Below are 17,357 nucleotides of genomic sequence, written 5' to 3'. Positions count from 1 at the left end.
AAATCATCATGTATATTGTTTTTTTCTAGCAGTATTACTGCTTCCTCAGATTTGCTTCATCATCATTGCTTTTAAAAGCTTACTGTTTTGAAGGAGAAGGCTAAAGTCTAAAGTATCTCTTTTTCAACTTAATAACTAAGAGTTCTAATCTGGTCATTTGTACTCTTAGCACGCTGCACAAATGAGTGATGATGAAGATGATGATGGTTGTGACATTTTTGCTGATTCTGAGAAGGAGGAAGATATCGAAGACATTGAAGAAAACACGAGACTTGTAAGGAACACTGTAGATGTTATTGACAAAGCATTAGAAATTACACTTATGACTCATTTTTAAAATTGTCATTTGTATCTATCTCAAATTTTTGCTTTGAATTTTTATTTGTACTTTTGCACATAATGGTTTAGTATCCCAATTTGCCACAGAAGTAATACTTCTCCAAATGTTACAATTTTATAAATTAGATCATTCAAAATATGTCTAGATCCTAAGTTTTAAGATCCCATAGTCTGCAGCTTTCTGTCTCACCCTCAAAGCCTCTCAGGATAATTCTCTTATCCTGGTCATAGAGAATTAAAGTCAAGTTCAGGAGAAAAAGAAATCAAGAGGATAAATACTTTGAAGGAATACTGTATCCTCTTTCTCAGGTCATCTCTGTTGATCCATATGTTTCAATTTAGGTAAGCCCTGATTTATTAAAGATCAGTGTCTATGCCATTCTTAACTTCACATTTAGGTGACCAACAAGGTAAACTTGACTATGTTACAAAAAATTGTTCTTTTACTGTTTTCTGCCTGTAGAAAAAAAATAGACCTACATCATTTGCTGATGAACTGGCAGCTCGTATCAAAGGGGATACTGCAAGCCATATAGAAGAAGAGCAAATAGGTAAATCCCCAAATGAGTTAACAGGGTTGCAGGGAGGTTGAGGACATCATGCTGGGCTTCACAAAGTGTGGATTTCTCTAATTAATTGCTAAGGTATGGAACAGCATTGTAGAGCTTGTTACCATTTGGTTTATACGGTGATAACAACACTGCAGACTAAAAAGCACATGTCCCCATCAGTAAAGCATTTTTTGTGGAATTTTCAGGAATTGATGCATATTCCAGGATTCCTTGAACATCAAATTCAGAATCCATCACTTAGCATTTGTCTTGTATTTTGACTAAATAATTCTGCATGTGTAACATTCCAGTGATTTAGTAATGGAAAGAAGTCAGAATGATTCTTTGAACAGGAGCAGTCATGGTATTCTGTTTGCCTTAGAAAGAGGTACATGGAGGGTACTACATGCAGTACTGGGTGGAGCTTAGACACAAAGTCCAACGTCTTGCTCTTATCTAAGGAGTTGTGGAGCTGGTGGAGGTACATGTAAAAGAATCAATAGATAAAAACTAAGGTGGGTAGACTGAGTTTGTTAAATCAGAAATAGGGGTCAGAGCAATAGTATAGTGGGTAGGATGTTTGCCTTGCATGCAGCCAACCCAGGTTTGATTCCCATCACCTTGTACAGTTCCCTTCGTACACCCGGAGTAATTCCTGATTGCAGAGCCAGAATTATTACCCATGAGTATTGCTGAGTACGGCCCCCAAACAAACAAAAAAAACCTGAAACATTTCAACTCTCATCCTCAGGAGATGCAAAACCTTGGAAGATGGTGAAAGAGAAAGAGAGGAGAACACCCTCTGATGGTAGGCCCTTTTTCTCAATCAGTTCTTCTGGGATATCATGTAATTCATAAAGTGATGCTGCAAGTGCTGAAAATGAATTCTGCCTTGAGGGTTTCAGACCAAGGGTTTCAGTTCTCAAGTACTTTGTTGCATATTATTAGCAAAACCTTCCAAGTTTGGATCTACTGTAAAAAGAAACCACTTGAATTTGAATTCCAGCCTCAAGATCCTTAAGACTATGAGATGGCTCAACAGGCTAAGTGCATGTGCCGAATGCAGGAGGTCTGGGTTCAACACCTAGTACTCACCCCCAGTTCCACCTTGTACTTCCACTGCTGTCCACCAGCACAGCAGGGAGTATCCTGTGAGCATTTTTCGCTGTGGCTCCAAAACCAATCCTGTTTTTAACTTTTCCTGCACAGCCCTTTTTTTTCTCTTTACTAGATGAAGAAGATAACTTGTTTGCACCTCCCAAGCTGACTGATGAAGATTTCTCACCATTTGGCTCCAAAGGTGGCCTGTTCAGTGGTGGAAAGGGGCTTTTTGATGATGAGGATGATGAGGTGAGTCTGCATGGTTGTCAGAGGTCATAAAGAAGAAAGGAGGAAAAATGGCTCCTAAGTTAGAATTTGCATATACTTTGATATTTTGGAGAGATTTTGAATTAAAAGTCAAGAAGAGAGCATTATCTTGCTGTCATTATTTTAGGTGGGGAGAGGGTATGATAGTAGTAACAATAAATTTCTTACTTTAATCAAGAAAATTGGCTCAACAAAAGTAAACTGTTATCTTCCATTTTTGTGTTTTAATTCCTGGGCACACTTGTATTAAGTTATTTAAGAGTCTGATTTTAACTAGTTATTAAAAGTTATTAAAATAATAATAATATTTCAATAATAAAATAATAATAAAACTTTATTATTGAAAAAATATTTCAATAATAAAATAATAATAAAACTTCAATAATAAAACTAGTTATTGAAGACTAGTTATTTAACTAGTCTTCACTTTGAAGCTAAATTTCTAGCAAAGCAACAAATATGAAGTTTTTCACTTTACAAGCTTCTTCCCTTTACAGTGCCTCAAATGCAGCTACATTTTCCTCTGCTTTTAAATTTTTTTTTTTTGTCTTATTCTGTATTACTACCAGAGTGACCTCTTCAAGGATGCCCCTCCGGACCCGGAAGTTCGAGCACCTGTTAATGAAGGTAAGTGTTTGTTGGGGGCTAACTCAGATTCTGCACAGATTTCTAAAACTGTTTCATTCAAGATTACCCCCTCCCCCAAAGGTTTTCCCAAGCCTTTAACAGGCAGGAAACTCTGATGTTTCCTGCCTTTATCTATTTGGAAGCAATTCATTTTCACTAATTTGTGTCTTGGGAAAACACAAAAGTACCATCTGCAACTCCACATCACAGTTTTATCCGTATTACAAGAGCATAAAAATGTCAAACAGGAAAGTACTCTGGAGTTATGCTGAAAAAAATTTATAATTCCTAGAAAATGTTAAAATTTTGCTCATAAATTGAAGATCAGTAATATCCCAACCTGGTGTATTTCAAAATCCTGAGTTTTATATTTTATTTTATTTAGTTTCAGTTTTTTTTGTTTTTGAACCCCACCCAGCAGTGCTCAGGGCTTAGTCCTGGCTCAGCCTCAGAAGTCACTCCAAACAGTTTAAGGGTCCATATGGACTTCTGGGGACTGAGCCCGCATGCACCTTACCTGCTGTACTATCCCTCCAGTCCTGTTTAGAGTTTTTAAAAACAGAGACAGACGTACAAATGTAATCCCATTACATCTGTGGCTTGAGAATTAGGGTGTCATCATTCTGAGTGACTCAGTTTCCCCAGTCATATGGATTGGGACTTGCTATGCTGCTGGCTGACTTGACTGCCCTGCAGTTCCTGTTTTCCACCTTGGAGATGGGTGTCCTGCCTCGTTTTCCTCACTGATATATCAGATATTTTATTAGGTTTTGTTGTTGTTGTTTTACCCATATCCAGTGGGTATTTTGGGGCTTACTCCTGGCTCTGTGCTCGGGACTCATTCCTTGAGGGACATGAGGTGCTGGGGATTGAACCCAGGTCTACCGCATGTAAGGCAAATGTCCTACCCACTGTATTTTTGCGTTGGCTCCCTCTTTTTTTTTTTTTTTTACTAGTTCATTCTCCCTTTCCCTTCTCAGCCAATACCTTCATTGCCCATTTGTCCAGTCAGTGGGCTTTTCCACGGAATTGCAATGGACTATCTTTGTACAGACACCAATAGAGCAGACTGTGCTCTACAATTTTTAAATGACCCATTTAGGGAAAAAATTAGTTATATAAAGTTTTTCTCTACACTGTTATACCTCTTTGTGCTAATTATGGTGTTTTACTTTCAGGAAGGTGCTTTGATAAGGAGAGTCATTTTCTTTGTTGACATTCTTCTTTTTTTTATTTTTTTATTAGTGAATCACTGTGAGGGTACAGTTACAGATTTATACATTTTTGTGCTCATGTTTCCCCCATACAAAGTTCGAGAATCTATCCCTTCACCAGTGCCCATTCTCCACCACCAGTAAACCCAGCATCCCTCCCACCCTCCCCAGTCCTGTCTCCCCCCCACCCCACATTGCCACTATGACAGGGTATTCCCTTTTGTTCTCTCTCTCTGATTAGGTGTTGTGGTTTGCAATAAAGGTGTTGAGTGGCCATTGTGTTCAGTGTTGACATTCTTCTTTCTTATTTTAGCATCTTCATCCTCCAAACCTGGAAAGAAAATCCCAGCAGGAGCTGTTTCTGTATTTTTAGGTATCATAACTTTTTAAAAAAATTACATATATTTTTTGAATTTCATAACTTTTTGTTCAGAGTAGGGGTAGGGTATTCTTTCAAACAGTGTTGAAGGGTCTCAGGCTACTTCTGGCAATACTTGATTATTCAGGTCTGACAGTGCAGTGCTTAGCTTCAAAGCTTCATTGCTTGGACCTAGCAGTACTGGGGTCATTAGAGCTGCATCTGGCAGAGCTTGGGGGATGATCTGGTGCTGGAATAAAATCCAGAGCCTAATTCACACATAGCCTATATTCTTATCCTTGAACTGTCTCCCTGGCACCCCCAGAGTAGTTATTTTATTTTTATTTTATTTTTTAAAAAATCTTACTTAATTTTAATAAAGTTGTTCACAATAATTTATTACATTTAATATTCCAACACCAATTCTGCCACCATTACTCCTTCTCACCACTATTATTTCAAATTTTCCCAACCACCATCAAGCCTGCCCCAATAGCATGCCCTAAATAATTTATTTTGTATTGCTTATTATGAGTACTGTCATCCCGTTGTTCATCGATTTGTTCAAGCAGGCACTAGTAACATCTCTCATTGAGAGACTTATTGTTACTGTTTTTGTCATATCTGATACACATGGGTAGCTTGCCAGGCTCTGTCGTGCGTGCTCACTACTCTCGATAGCTTGCCAGGCTCTCTGAGAGGGGCGGAGGAATCGAACTTGGGTTGGCCACATGAAAGGCGAATGCCCAACCACTGTGCTATCGCTCCAGCTTATTATGAATAATTTGCTAAAAATGATCAAAAAGTTTTCCTTAAAAGAATGTTTGCAAAGATTGTTGTATCTCACCCTGGAGCAATTAAACCCATATACAAGAGATTATTAACATGTTATTTTAGGTTAAGCCTTGTGTGCTAGTATTTTTTAAATTAAGATTGGTTGCCTTCTACTTTATATCCTATCCAATGTGGTGTGATACTCCTGGTACATCAGTGGTACAGAGTATGAGATATTGCATGGTTGTGTACTCTAGAAATTCTGGAATTTTTTTATTTTTTTTATTTTTTTGCTTTTTGGGTCACACCTGGTGATACACAGGGGTTACTCCTGGCTTTGCACCCAGAAATTACCCCTGGCTGTGCTCAGGGGATCATATGGGATGCTGGGAATCGAAACTGGGTCGGCCATACAGCTAGAGTTAAATTTTTTATTTGATGGTGACTTTGGGGTCTGGAGGCATTTCTGTAGCTTATTTATCTCTTCTGAGATTTATTTATGAGTCTCTTGATCATGGCCAGTTAATGAGCTGATGTGGCAGCAGAAGCAGTTCATGGGCATGACTTCCAGGCTCTCAGATGAACAGGTGGATAGGTGGAGGTTGTCCATCCCAGATTCTTTGAGAGCCTGGAGATTTCAGTCACAAGTCCCACGTACCTAAGTTTTTCAGCAGATTCATTTATGAATTAGGCTCATCTGAACCTGAGCATGATGGTGAGTGGATTCTGGATTTTTCACTGCCAGGGCTCTTTTTGGGTGGGTAGAGGACTCAACTGCACCACTCTGGGGTGCCCCAAGCCTGAGCAGGGTCTGGGGACATCTCTGCAACTTGTTGATCTCTTCTGAGATTTGTTTGTGAGTCTCTCAGAGTAGTTATTTTAAAGACTATAAGCAATGCTTTATAGTCTTGAAGAGCAGGAGTTTCAGACACATCAGGCAGCATATAGGGAGCACTCATTTACTGATGTTTGCTTATGTTCTTTTAGAACCTGTAGCCTTGGAAGTTTGTGTGTGACTAGGTGATTCTACAGCATGGAACATTCCTTAGTAGCAAAGGATGGAGGTTAATTGAGTCCTGTTAATGTGATTTGTGTGGAATGAAACCACAGTTCTTGATGGATGGCTCTGTTTTCTGGAAAGTCAGGAGGCCTGCCCATCCTTGCTCACAGCTTACCATTCACAGGGGATACTGATGTGTTTGGTGGCGTCTCGGCTCCAGCAGCAAAGGAGACCCAGAAGCCCAAGCTGACCACATCAGGGAAAGGCTCTTTCCCCCCAGCACCTGGTGGCCTTTTTGATGATGATGATGACGACGATGACTTCTTTGCAGCTTCCTGCAGCAAGCCTCCGAAGACAGGTACCTGTTAGACTTCTTTTATTTGCGAACTTAGCCAGAAAAAAGAAAATGTTGGCCTAGAAAGAACATATAGCTTCACCCGTTCTGTACCTGGCACCTTTCTGGCAACGTTGTCTCATCTGTAGCCAAACTGTTTTGGTTCTTTGGAAGGCTCTATTTTATGAACCAATCTTTTCTTTCTTTGAAAACTAATTTTTGAGATTATTATCACTTCTGGATAATTGAAATATGTTCTGTAATAAACTGTTAGGGATTTTTAGTGTAGACCTTTGAATTGTAGAGAAAGTTTTAATTACACTTTTTTTCGGAGGAGGGATAGAGGGATGGGTCACACCCAGTAATGCTCAGGACTTATTCCTGGCTCTTTGCTCGGGGACACTCCTGGTGGGCTTTATGTGAGCCAGGGATTGAATCAAGTTGATCTTATTCAAGGCAAGTTCTCTACACTATTTCTCCACCCCCCAGTGACACTTGATGTTTTTAAAAATACAAGATTCTGAGTTCCCAGCTTCTTGCCTCTGGACTTGCCAAAAAGTCCAGGTAACCTTGACTTTCCCTTGTATGGAAGACCCTTCGGTCATTTTGGCACTCTGCTAACTCCTTTCAGTTTAACACCTACATGAATTTCATTTTAATTGACATATTTTACAGTTCCAGAGTCAATGCATTAAGCAGAATTGTTGATGAAATCACTCCTTTTGATCTGTTGTTCTTTATTATTATGGAGGTGGCTATTCTCAGGCTCTTTTGTCAGCCTGAGATTTTATACTGGGAACAAATTCCCTGGTTCGAAGAGATTGCTTTTTGGGTTAGCAAGGCTTGGGTTCAGTGCGTGCTTTTCCCAGATTACACATGGGCTAGCAAAGTTTGGATTCAGTGGGTGCTTTTCCAGAAAAGAAGGGTACATCACTAGGGTGCGCAGTTTCCAGCTGCTGGGATAAAGAGCTTTTTCTCATAAGAACTAGATGATCAGGCTGCATTCAGAAGCAAGCTCTCTGGATGTAGCTCTTTTTTTCATTGGTAGATGTGCAGAGTAGAAAAGAAAAATAATAACCTAGTTCTTTGAGGTCATGCAAATCATCCCCATAATATACTCAGATACGGACTGATTGAAAAGACAGTGAAAAGGAATAGTGTTTCTCATGGCTTGGAAGGGCTATTAGTAAGAGTGCAAACCATTCCTGTAATATACTCAGATGCAGGCCGGTTGAAATGAAGTGAAAAAGAATAGTGCTTTTCAAGGCTTGGAAGGGCTCTTAGTGCATATCACTGAGAACTGGTTTGGAATTACAAGTAAGTTGTGCTGCTTTCTGTCACAGCGGCTGCTCTCCTGGGACATTAATGAACCAGTGTCCTCATTTCAGTGACACATGCCTCGTTCAGTGCAGCAGGGCCCTGTGGTAGTGAAGGTTTGGAAACCACCCAAATATTCATCACTAGAGTAAAATGATGTCCTTTCATTCAAAGAAATTTTGTAACACTGTTAAAAAGAATGAGGTCTATTTGTGTTGTCATGTTGTACTACAGACATTTTATTTTATTTTATTTTAACACAGACATTTTAAATGAAAGAGACAAACTGTAAGACACATTGTTCAAGTTATGTTGTCAATGGTAGTCTTATTTGTTAATAGCTAGAGTTAGTATGTTAATATATCCTTTGGCGAATTATGTGTATCCCAAACTGTTACCAGTAGACATAGTGTTGGGTAGCACTGTAGCACTGTCACTGTCGTTCCGTTGCTCATCGATTTGCTCGAGCGGGCACCAATAATGTCTCCATTGTGAGATTTGTTACTATTTTTGGCATATCAAATATGCCAAGTGTAGCTTGCCAGGCTCTACCGTGCGGGTGGGATACTCTTGGTAGCTTGCCGGGCTCTCTGAGAGCGATGGAATTGCACCGGGGTCGGCCACATGCAAGGTAAATGCCCTACCCGCTGTGCTATTGCTCCAGCCCAATATTTGGGTAGGCGGGTAAAATTATGGGGCAGATTTTAGTATTTTCTTCTATATGTTTCTGTAGAATTTACATTTGGTGGTGGTGGTGGTGGGGTAATGTTGCGTCTGGTGGTTCTGGGGCCCATGAGCTCTATTCCCAGTGGAGCTCAGGATGCTATCTGCTGCCTTGTGGAATAGGTTCATGGCTCTACATATTGGGCTATCTCTATGTAGAATTTATTTGGGATATCTTTGGAGTCAGTCTAAGTGTTTCTAAATGTCAGGTGGTGCTGCTTTTGAAAACATTTTTAATTTTTAAATTAAAAATTTTTTTTTGTTGAATCAACCTGAATTACACAGTTACAAAGCTGTTCATGGTTTGGTTTCAGTCATACAATGTACCAATACCCATCCTTCCAAAAGAGTACATTTCCCACTACCTATGTCCCCAGTTTCCTTCCTCCTCCCCACACCGCCCTCTATGGCAGGTACTTTCCATCATCTCCCTCTCTCTCTCTCTCTCCTTTCTTTTTCCTCTTCTTAATTCATCCCCCATCTTCTTTCTTTCAGTCCTCTTTCCCCTCTTTCCCTGTCTCCTCTCTTTCCCTCTCCCTCTCTCCTGTTTGAATAAATATGTAAACCAGATGGTCAGACCATCTGTCCTGTATTTCATTTGAGCTGCTGTTGTGTTTTGAAAAATTGCCATCTAGTCTACTTAGTACTTCATAATTCTGCAAGAAGTAACAGCACCTTTTCTGTGCTTTTTACAGAAGAATGTGTCTTTTGGGTCAGGGGTTGCACACTCAGCAGTGCTTAGGTCTTATTCTTGGCTCTGTGCTCAGAATCGCTCCTGGCAGGGCTCAGGAGACCGTAAGCGATGTTGGCAGTCGAACTAGAGTTGACTGTGTGCAGAACAAAGTGCCTTGACCCTGTACTCTCTCTCCAGTTCCGAGGAAGGTTTCTTAACATCTGCATTTTGTGGTCTGATTTTTTGACCTTCGGGTAATTTTGTGCTGTGATATCTTTCTAAAGACAAAGTCAAATCCTCTGCCAACATCTTTGATGATGAAGAAAGTGATCTGTTCAACGAAAAAGTAGCAGCTTTGCCAGAACCTACTGTGAATCAGATGGGTGAAAATAAAGCAAGCACAGAGAAAAAGGTGAGCAAGAGAAAAGCTGAAACAGAGGAGGAGTGTGTTGATTTGGGGTATCAGTGATAGCTAATGTGGCACCCAGAGGGAAGTATTTTTTTTTTTTCCGTTGTATAAGTGAAGCACTTTAAACATACAGAAAGTCAAAAGATCACAATGAATTTCTAAGTAAATAACACTTATACTCAGAAATGGTTAGGTTTGCCTTACTCTCAGTAGTTTCATCATCCATTGATGATCTGCTAATCTAGTAGTGGAGTGCAAAAGAATTTCTTCTTTAATGTTTTCATTTCTTCTACTTTGTTGACATTCTCCTAAACATAAGTTTTTCCTGTTTTCTATAGGGAACATGGGTTTTCTGTTCTGTCTATTGTAACCCCTGGGCATTGCTTTGTTTTGTTTTGGTTTTTGATAGTCAAATTAATTTCTGTTTGACGAGTAGGGTGTATCCCCATCGTTCTTCGACTTTTTGTTGGCTGCTGTTACGCCTTTACAGGTGATGTTGCACATTTGATCAGTCCTTCTTGTAAAATGTATACTATACATGCCATAAACTCCTGCTGCTGGCCATGTTGGTTGCAGCTCTCAGAATAAGCCATGCTCCTGTGCTGGCTCCAGCACTCTGTGAGGTAGGCAGGCAGTCCCATCTATCCACCGAACCTACCTTCTGCTATGTAAGTACCACACCCTAGCTGATTGTGCCACTGGAGCCCCTATGCCCTCTGCTTTATCTGGCTTTTCTCTTCTCATAGGGCCCCTCTGGCTGAAATGTCCTTGCTATACTGTCTACCACATTCAGAATTTTATCCTGAGAAACTTACTTTATCAAGGATCTGTTTCTTCTCTCATTCTTTACACCAGTTTTAAAATTCTTCCTCATGGTACTTCTCTTGCTTTAATTCTTTGTATAAACTTGGTACTTGATCCAGGTCCATGGTATCCTTATTCCCCAGGCATGTGGCACCATATCCTAGCTGACAATACATTTTCAGAATAAATGAATGACTGGGCCGGGAAAAAATGGGATACCATTTCTAAATACCTTATTTATTCACTCTCACCTTTTTTTTTTTTTTTTTTTGGTCTCCAACAAAGGTTGCCCTTCCTCCTAGCAAAAATGTCAAACTCTCGGCAGAAACAAAGACCCAAAAAGGTTTATTTTCAGATGAGGAGGATTCTGAGGTAAGAATTTCATTTTAAAAAATTTTTAAGTTGTTTTTCTTAAACTTGTCTGTGGATATGACAGTAGAAACTGGTTTTGAACTAGGACTATAAAGTACCTTAAATTTTTTCTTTGCAAATGATATTTTGTGTGCTTTTAGAGAACAGTGTATATTATAGTTTTTCTGTTGGACTTGAACCTGATGCATTTTCTGGAAGAAATATGCTCTCTTTGGGGTGTTGATCTATAGCGTGGTAAGGTATTGTACTACCATGGAAATCACTACACTGCTTTCTTTTTAGTAGACTCAACTCTTCAATGAAGTATTGCCAATATTTAAAATATGGTTAGGGCATGGAAGACCTTGGATGCCCTGTCTAGTCCTTTCTGTTTAAATCACCCTGTGGGACTCCAAGCAAAGCTGCTGTGTTAGAAACAGCACTTCTCAGCTAATAAACTCATTAAATCTATAATTTGAGCAGTCGACACTGATTCCTTAAAAAAAAGAAAAAAATTAGTCCTGCAGTCTTAGAAACTTTGTGCTTGTCTTATTTAATTGGCTCTTCTGTATGGAGGTTTCTTCCCAAGTGAATAATTGTTCTACTTGATGTTTCTGATTCAGGTGGCTTAGTTTGTAGGACTTTTCTTTCTGTAGTGTACAACATCCCCTAAACATAGGTCAAGTAGAGTATTAAATTCTTAAAATAAATATCACACTAGTATTTGTTCCCAGGAGCTAGGGCTGCAGTTAGGATGCATTCTGATCTGGCATTGAGCCCTGGCACTATATGGTTCCCCCAGCATCACTGGGTGTAGCCCTGGGAGCCCCCAAGCAATGCCAGGGTGGCAAGGCAATTCCCAACACTGCAAGGCTCAGACAGCATGTCATCCCCAGGCCTTGCCATTGAACCACTGACCAGTTGGCTGAAAATTTCCAGTGGGGACCACAGGTCTCCCAAGCACCACTTGAGAGCCGCCCACCAACATATACACAATGTACATATATATATAAATTGCAACTGAATTTTTTAATTATAAAATTAAAATATATATATATAGGGACCAGAGGTATAGTATAGTGGGTAGGGCACTTGCTGTTTATGAGGCCATCCTAGGTTTGATCCCTGGCACCCTATATTGGTGAACCCTGAACATTGCCAGAACTGATCCCTGATTGCAAAGCAAGGAGTAAGCACTAAGCACTGCAGGTGTAGCCCCAATCCAAAAATAGCAACAAGAATTCATATATTTAAAACTATAAATCATATGATTTTTTTATAACTTTAAAATACATTAGTATAAGTTTTATAATAAAATTATATTTGTGTTTATAAAAATATTATCTTTTAAGGGAAGAAAGGAATTGTACTAAAATAGACTCACTGATCCCATAATTTGGGAATCTGGTATCTATTTCCATATCAGTTCATTTAATCTATGGTTATTGGACAGAAAATGGAAATTAATTTTTTAACATGTTAGAGTCAGCCAAGTGGGAGTATAAAAACCTCTCTGGGTTGCAGTGAGACCATTTATCACTACATATTTGTCTATTCCTTTTCATACATAAATGTTTGTTCTTCACACAACTAGGACAGATTCCATTGTGATTCCTCAAGGTTGGCCCAGCTTTCTTCTCTAATAAAGGTGCATGATAACCATCATGCCATAGTTTTGAATGTTCTAGATGGAACTGATACTTTAGAAACCAATATAGTATGTTAACCAGGAACTCTGATCTCGATCCAACAGGATTTGTTTTCCTCTCAAAATGTGAGTAAGCCAAAAGATGTTCCTGTCCTGCCCAGCAAGCTTCCCACGTCCATTTCGCTTTTTGATGATGAAGATGAAGAGGTAAGTATTGTCACTGCAATACACAAGAGTCATCTCTATGGTTAGTAGTGAACTCTTCCTGATTTATTTTATAGCCAGAGGCTCTTTCTTTTTTAATTAATTTTTTTTGGGGGGGCCACACCTTGCAGTGCTCAGTACTTCTAACACTACACTCAGGGATCACTCCTGGTGGGCTTGGGGGACCATATGGGATGCTGAGGATTGAGCCTGGGTCAGTCATGTGTAAGGAAAGTTCTCTACCTGCTAGTTTATCTGAGAGCCAGCCCCTGAGGCTCCTATAAAATAGGACAGGGAAATTGGGCAGGGGTGAATGAAACTATCTCAACATGGCACAGATATTTCAGTCTTCCTTTCAGTGTACTTTTTTTTTTTTTTTTTTTTTTTGCATTCTTAGCTTTACATTAGGCAAGGCTTGGAATTATTGTCCTAGCTCTTTGGGTGAGTTATATAGTGGAAGGCTTCCTTCTGGTGTTGATTTTTTTTGTTTTGTTTTGTTTTGTTTTTAATTTTTATTGAGTCACCATGTGAAAAATTACAAAGCTTTTAGGCATAAGTCTCAGTTTTACAATGCTCAAACAACCATCTCTTCACCAGTGCACATATTCCACCACCAAAAAACCCCACTATGCCTCTCACTCCCCCAGCCCCTCCAGTCCCTCCCACCCCACCTGTGTAACTGATAAATTTCACTTTACTTTCTCTTTACTTTGGTTACATTCAATACTTCAACAAAAAACTCACTATTATTGTTTGAAGTTTCCTCCCTAGAGTCAGACCTGAAGATATATGAGGTTTTGGATTTCTGTATTTTACTAAGTCCAGGGAAATTTGTGGCAGAAATTGGATCATTGCAAGCTTGTACCTCTCATTAGTGGTCCTCATAAGCTGGCGGTCTCTACGCCCTTCCGCCCCCGGCAAGGAAAAGGCGAGAGAGAAAAATCTTTCCCCTCCTGGGCAGACATGGGTCCACAGCTTAGTTCATAGTCTGGAGACATTTCTGCAAGAAGCTGCCAGTACCAAAAGTAGTTTAGCTGGCCTCTGGGATCATTCTCGTGCATCTGTGGAGTGGCTGCACATGTGCGGCACTGGGGTCACATCTTGGCGGAGAGCCTTTTTTTTTTCTTTTTGGGTCACACCCGGCAATGCTTAGGGGTTACTCCTGGCTCTGCACTTAGGAATTACTCCAGTGGTGCCCGGGGGACCATATGGGATGCTGGGAATCGAACCCGGGTTGGCCGCGTGCAAAGCAAACGCCTTACCTGTTGTGCTATCGCTCCAGCTCCTGTTTTGTTTTTGTTTTGTTTTTTGGTTTGGTTTTTCACTGAATTATGTGATACAGACAATTACAAAGCTATTCATGATTGAGTTTCAGTCATACAATGCTCCAGCACCCATCTCTTCACAAGTACATTTCCCACCACCAGTGTCCCCAGTTTCCCTCCCACCACCCCACTATGCCCCACAACCAGCCTCTATGGCAGGCACCTTTATTCCTTCTTGCTCATTCTCTCTCCTTTTGTGCATTATGCTGTGTAATTCAGATACTAAGAGGTCATCATGTTTGTTCAGGATGTTAAGTATTTTCATTGGGAAGGTACAGCTTGAATAGCTTTTCTTTAACTGGGTAGCAGCTTTGGGGTGTGTATGTGACTGCTGGGACTTCTGGAAGTACAGGAAGGTGGGGGAGGAGACCCATCCCAACCCTGAGAAAGCCTGGAAATGTGCCCCAGGTTGTTCAGTCTTGCATGGGTCTGAGATTAACTGCGGCTTTTGATTTCTTCCGAGATTTATTAATTGGTCTCTGAAGCAAGACCGGTAGAAGAACTTACATGATAGTGTTGGAGTTGGTTCCTGTGGGGGGTGACTGCTGAGGCTCCCGGGAATACAGAGAAGTTGGGGGAGGTAGCCCATCCTGAATCCAAGAAATCCTGGAGATATCAGACACAAAACCCACATACCCAAATTTTCAGCAGGTTAATATCTTGGCAAGGTCCATCCTGAGTTGGTGGAGGCCAGTGGGGATATGGTGGTGATTTTGGATTGTGGGAGCAAGTGACTGCCAAGGGTTCTGTTTGGGTGGACACTGGGCTAACCTGACCCCTCTCCATTGTGCCCTGGGTTGTTCAGCATTCCACAGGTCCAGGATAAACTTCAGCTTTTGATCTCTTTGAGATTTATTTATGGGTCTCAGGACCAAGGTGGCTGGTAGAAGAACTTACATGATGGCACTGGAGTTGGTTCATAGGGGTGACTGCGTCAATGGTTTGTTAGTGGAAGATTTTGTAGAGTTTATAGATCATTGTTATATCCAGTGGTCTACAAGAACTTCTTCCAGGAATTAAGAATGATGAGGAAAAATACAAATGCACAAGTTTTTCTTGCTTTCCCCTGGGTAGCGAGAGCAAAATGAGGGAGAGCAATAAGAGGGAAGACCAACTAAACCTTAAACTTAAGCAGTAATGTGAATTAGGGTTTGCATGAGATCCTTGTGTTTATTTTCCTGCTCCACTACTTGCAAACCATGCTCTGGGGCAAATATCTTAAGCTTCGTAAATCTCATGTGGCGTAACAGTGTTATAGGGTTGTTGTGACAGATAAAATAGCCATTGTGTAAACCTTTGCCCTTTGTACGGTGGATGGCAAATAGTGCGTCATAAATGTTAGCTCTTGTTACTAATATTTCTGTTGGAAGTCTATTTGTTGTTCTTATGACCTTTACTACCTTCCCACATTCTTCTTAAAGTCTCTTTTTATCAAATCTTTATATTTCAAGGCTGTTTACCTGCTATAGTGTATCATTAACAGTGTTCTTTTTGGGGTGAACTTTGCACTCCAGGTATCTGATGTTTACTCCTATATCTTTCTAAAAATACATTAGTAGACACTTTTATAGTGTTGCCAAAAATTTATAAATGCATTGAACCTATAAGAATGCATTCTTAATGAGCTATTAGAAGTCGTTCATTTCCTAAATTTGCATTGCCTCTTTAAAGTGAACTGGAAATACAGTGACTCCTGCCTCTGTCACACGTGTTTTTCAGGCTGTAAGAGAGTGAGGAGAACTTCTTGTTTCCTTTTGTCCACTGTTGTTATATCTAATTCATAGGGGTAGGTGAAAGTTGCTGGTGTGGCGGTTGCTGTAATACTTCTGTAGCTCTGGACCCTCCCTTGATAAGCATAGCATGCCTGCCCCTAGGCACACTGGCAGGGGCCAGTCTTGCACTGCTTCTGCACCTTGTACTCACGTTACTGCTTTTCCCAGCTTCTGGTATGTGGATGGAAAATACAGTTAGAAATTCTGGACTGTTGTTGTGGATTATACATAAGAAAGAAGTGAAATTTTCTATCTTTTTGTGTTTTTCTTTTTTCCCTCCCCACAGACAGTAAATATAGTCTGTACTTTATTAAAGACTAACTCTCTTAAGAATTTGACTTGGAAGAATGTCTTGCACGTTTTGTTTCCTATATGTGAAAAATGTCATGCTTTTTTATTACTTTTTTAGGATAACCTTTTTATGGCTACAGCTGCTAAGAAGTCCACATCATCTCTCCCAGCTCAGAGCAAAGAGAAAACAAAACCCTCTGAGGTCCTCCAAAAGAAACCATCTGCTTTATTGTTCAGTAGTGATGAGGAGGTGAGTGGAAAATTCCTTCTAGACAAGGGTAAAAGATTGTCTACTGGGTTTTAAGAGTCATGGATATCCTAAATATTTTCTTTCTGTCTACTTTATATCTGTTAAAATTTAGTCACTAAAAACAATGTTTGAGTAGAATTTTTCCTTGAAAAAAGATGGGGCTGGAGCAATAGCACAGCTAGTAGGGTGTTTGTCTTGCACAAGGCCCACCCAGGTTCGATTCCCAGCATCCCATATGGTCCCCTGAGCACCGCCAGGAGTAATTCCTGAGTGCAGAGCCAAGAGTAACCCCTGTGCATCGCTGGATGTGACCCAAAAAAAAAAAAAAGATATATAACATAGTATATGCTGTATACTACATTACGTTTGCCACATGCTATATAAAATTTGAAAGCATTTTGAAATTTGAAACATCTTTTTAGTGATTGTTCTTCCTATAGTAATTCAACCATTAGTAGATCTTTTTCCTGCCATAGTATTATGGAAAATAAAAATAGAGATGGGGCAACAATACCAGGGTTAAAACCAGGGTTCTGGAGTAATAGTTCTCTTTCTTGGTTAAATTGAATCACTTGGGGAATTTTAAAGAATACTAATATGCTGGTGATTCTGAATTAATTAATTTAAGATATGGCTTAGCCCTGTAATTTTCTGTAACTTTTTTCCCTTGGGATTCTTGTCTGTCATGACTGTGTAGTGTTGTTTTCCTGGAGAAACTTTCCTAGACTAATGTGTGAGATAGTCATGAGGGTGCCCTGTCAAAAAGTGTAGACTTTGATTCATGAAGTCTTGAGGGGGACCTACATAACAAACCATTTGCTTGTGGATCCCACTTTACTATAAATGGCTCTGAATATTAGAAACTAGGGGATCACACTTAGGCAAATACTCAAGAACTCTTTGATGTGAAAGGGTGGACAAACCCACTTGGAGTTCTCTTGAATGCGTTTTAAAGAAGGGTAGATTCAGGCTTGAATCTTACTTATATGCACAGTGCATGAGCTTTATATACTTTTTCCTCAAAG

The 17,357-nt window shown here is 40.0% G+C and overlaps 1 protein-coding gene across 4 annotated transcripts in view; it reads left to right on the top strand.

The window, feature by feature from the left end:
• The window catches only part of WASHC2A (WASH complex subunit 2A), a 55,489-nt gene that overhangs the window by 16,774 nt on the left and 21,358 nt on the right, over nt 1-17,357 (top strand). For 3 of the 4 annotated variants that reach the window (XM_055119117.1, XM_055119116.1, XM_055119115.1), the window contains exons 9-19: nt 170-274; nt 803-890; nt 1,642-1,698; nt 2,122-2,240; nt 2,828-2,885; nt 4,413-4,472; nt 6,416-6,589; nt 9,563-9,690; nt 10,777-10,863; nt 12,596-12,697; nt 16,201-16,332. In XM_055119117.1, the coding sequence (XP_054975092.1) occupies nt 170-274; nt 803-890; nt 1,642-1,698; nt 2,122-2,240; nt 2,828-2,885; nt 4,413-4,472; nt 6,416-6,589; nt 9,563-9,690; nt 10,777-10,863; nt 12,596-12,697; nt 16,201-16,332 (1,110 nt within the window). Of the gene's footprint in view, nt 1-169; nt 275-802; nt 891-1,641; nt 1,699-2,121; nt 2,241-2,827; nt 2,886-4,412; nt 4,473-6,415; nt 6,590-9,562; nt 9,691-10,776; nt 10,864-12,595; nt 12,698-16,200; nt 16,333-17,357 lie in introns of those variants that run through there. The other variant, XM_055119118.1, reaches the window with a different exon arrangement.

Source organism: Sorex araneus, chromosome 11 (assembly GCF_027595985.1).
Source record: "Sorex araneus isolate mSorAra2 chromosome 11, mSorAra2.pri, whole genome shotgun sequence".
In the NCBI taxonomy this organism is placed as follows: Eukaryota; Metazoa; Chordata; class Mammalia; order Eulipotyphla; family Soricidae; genus Sorex; species Sorex araneus.
This window is presented reverse-complemented; position numbering and strand designations above follow the sequence as displayed.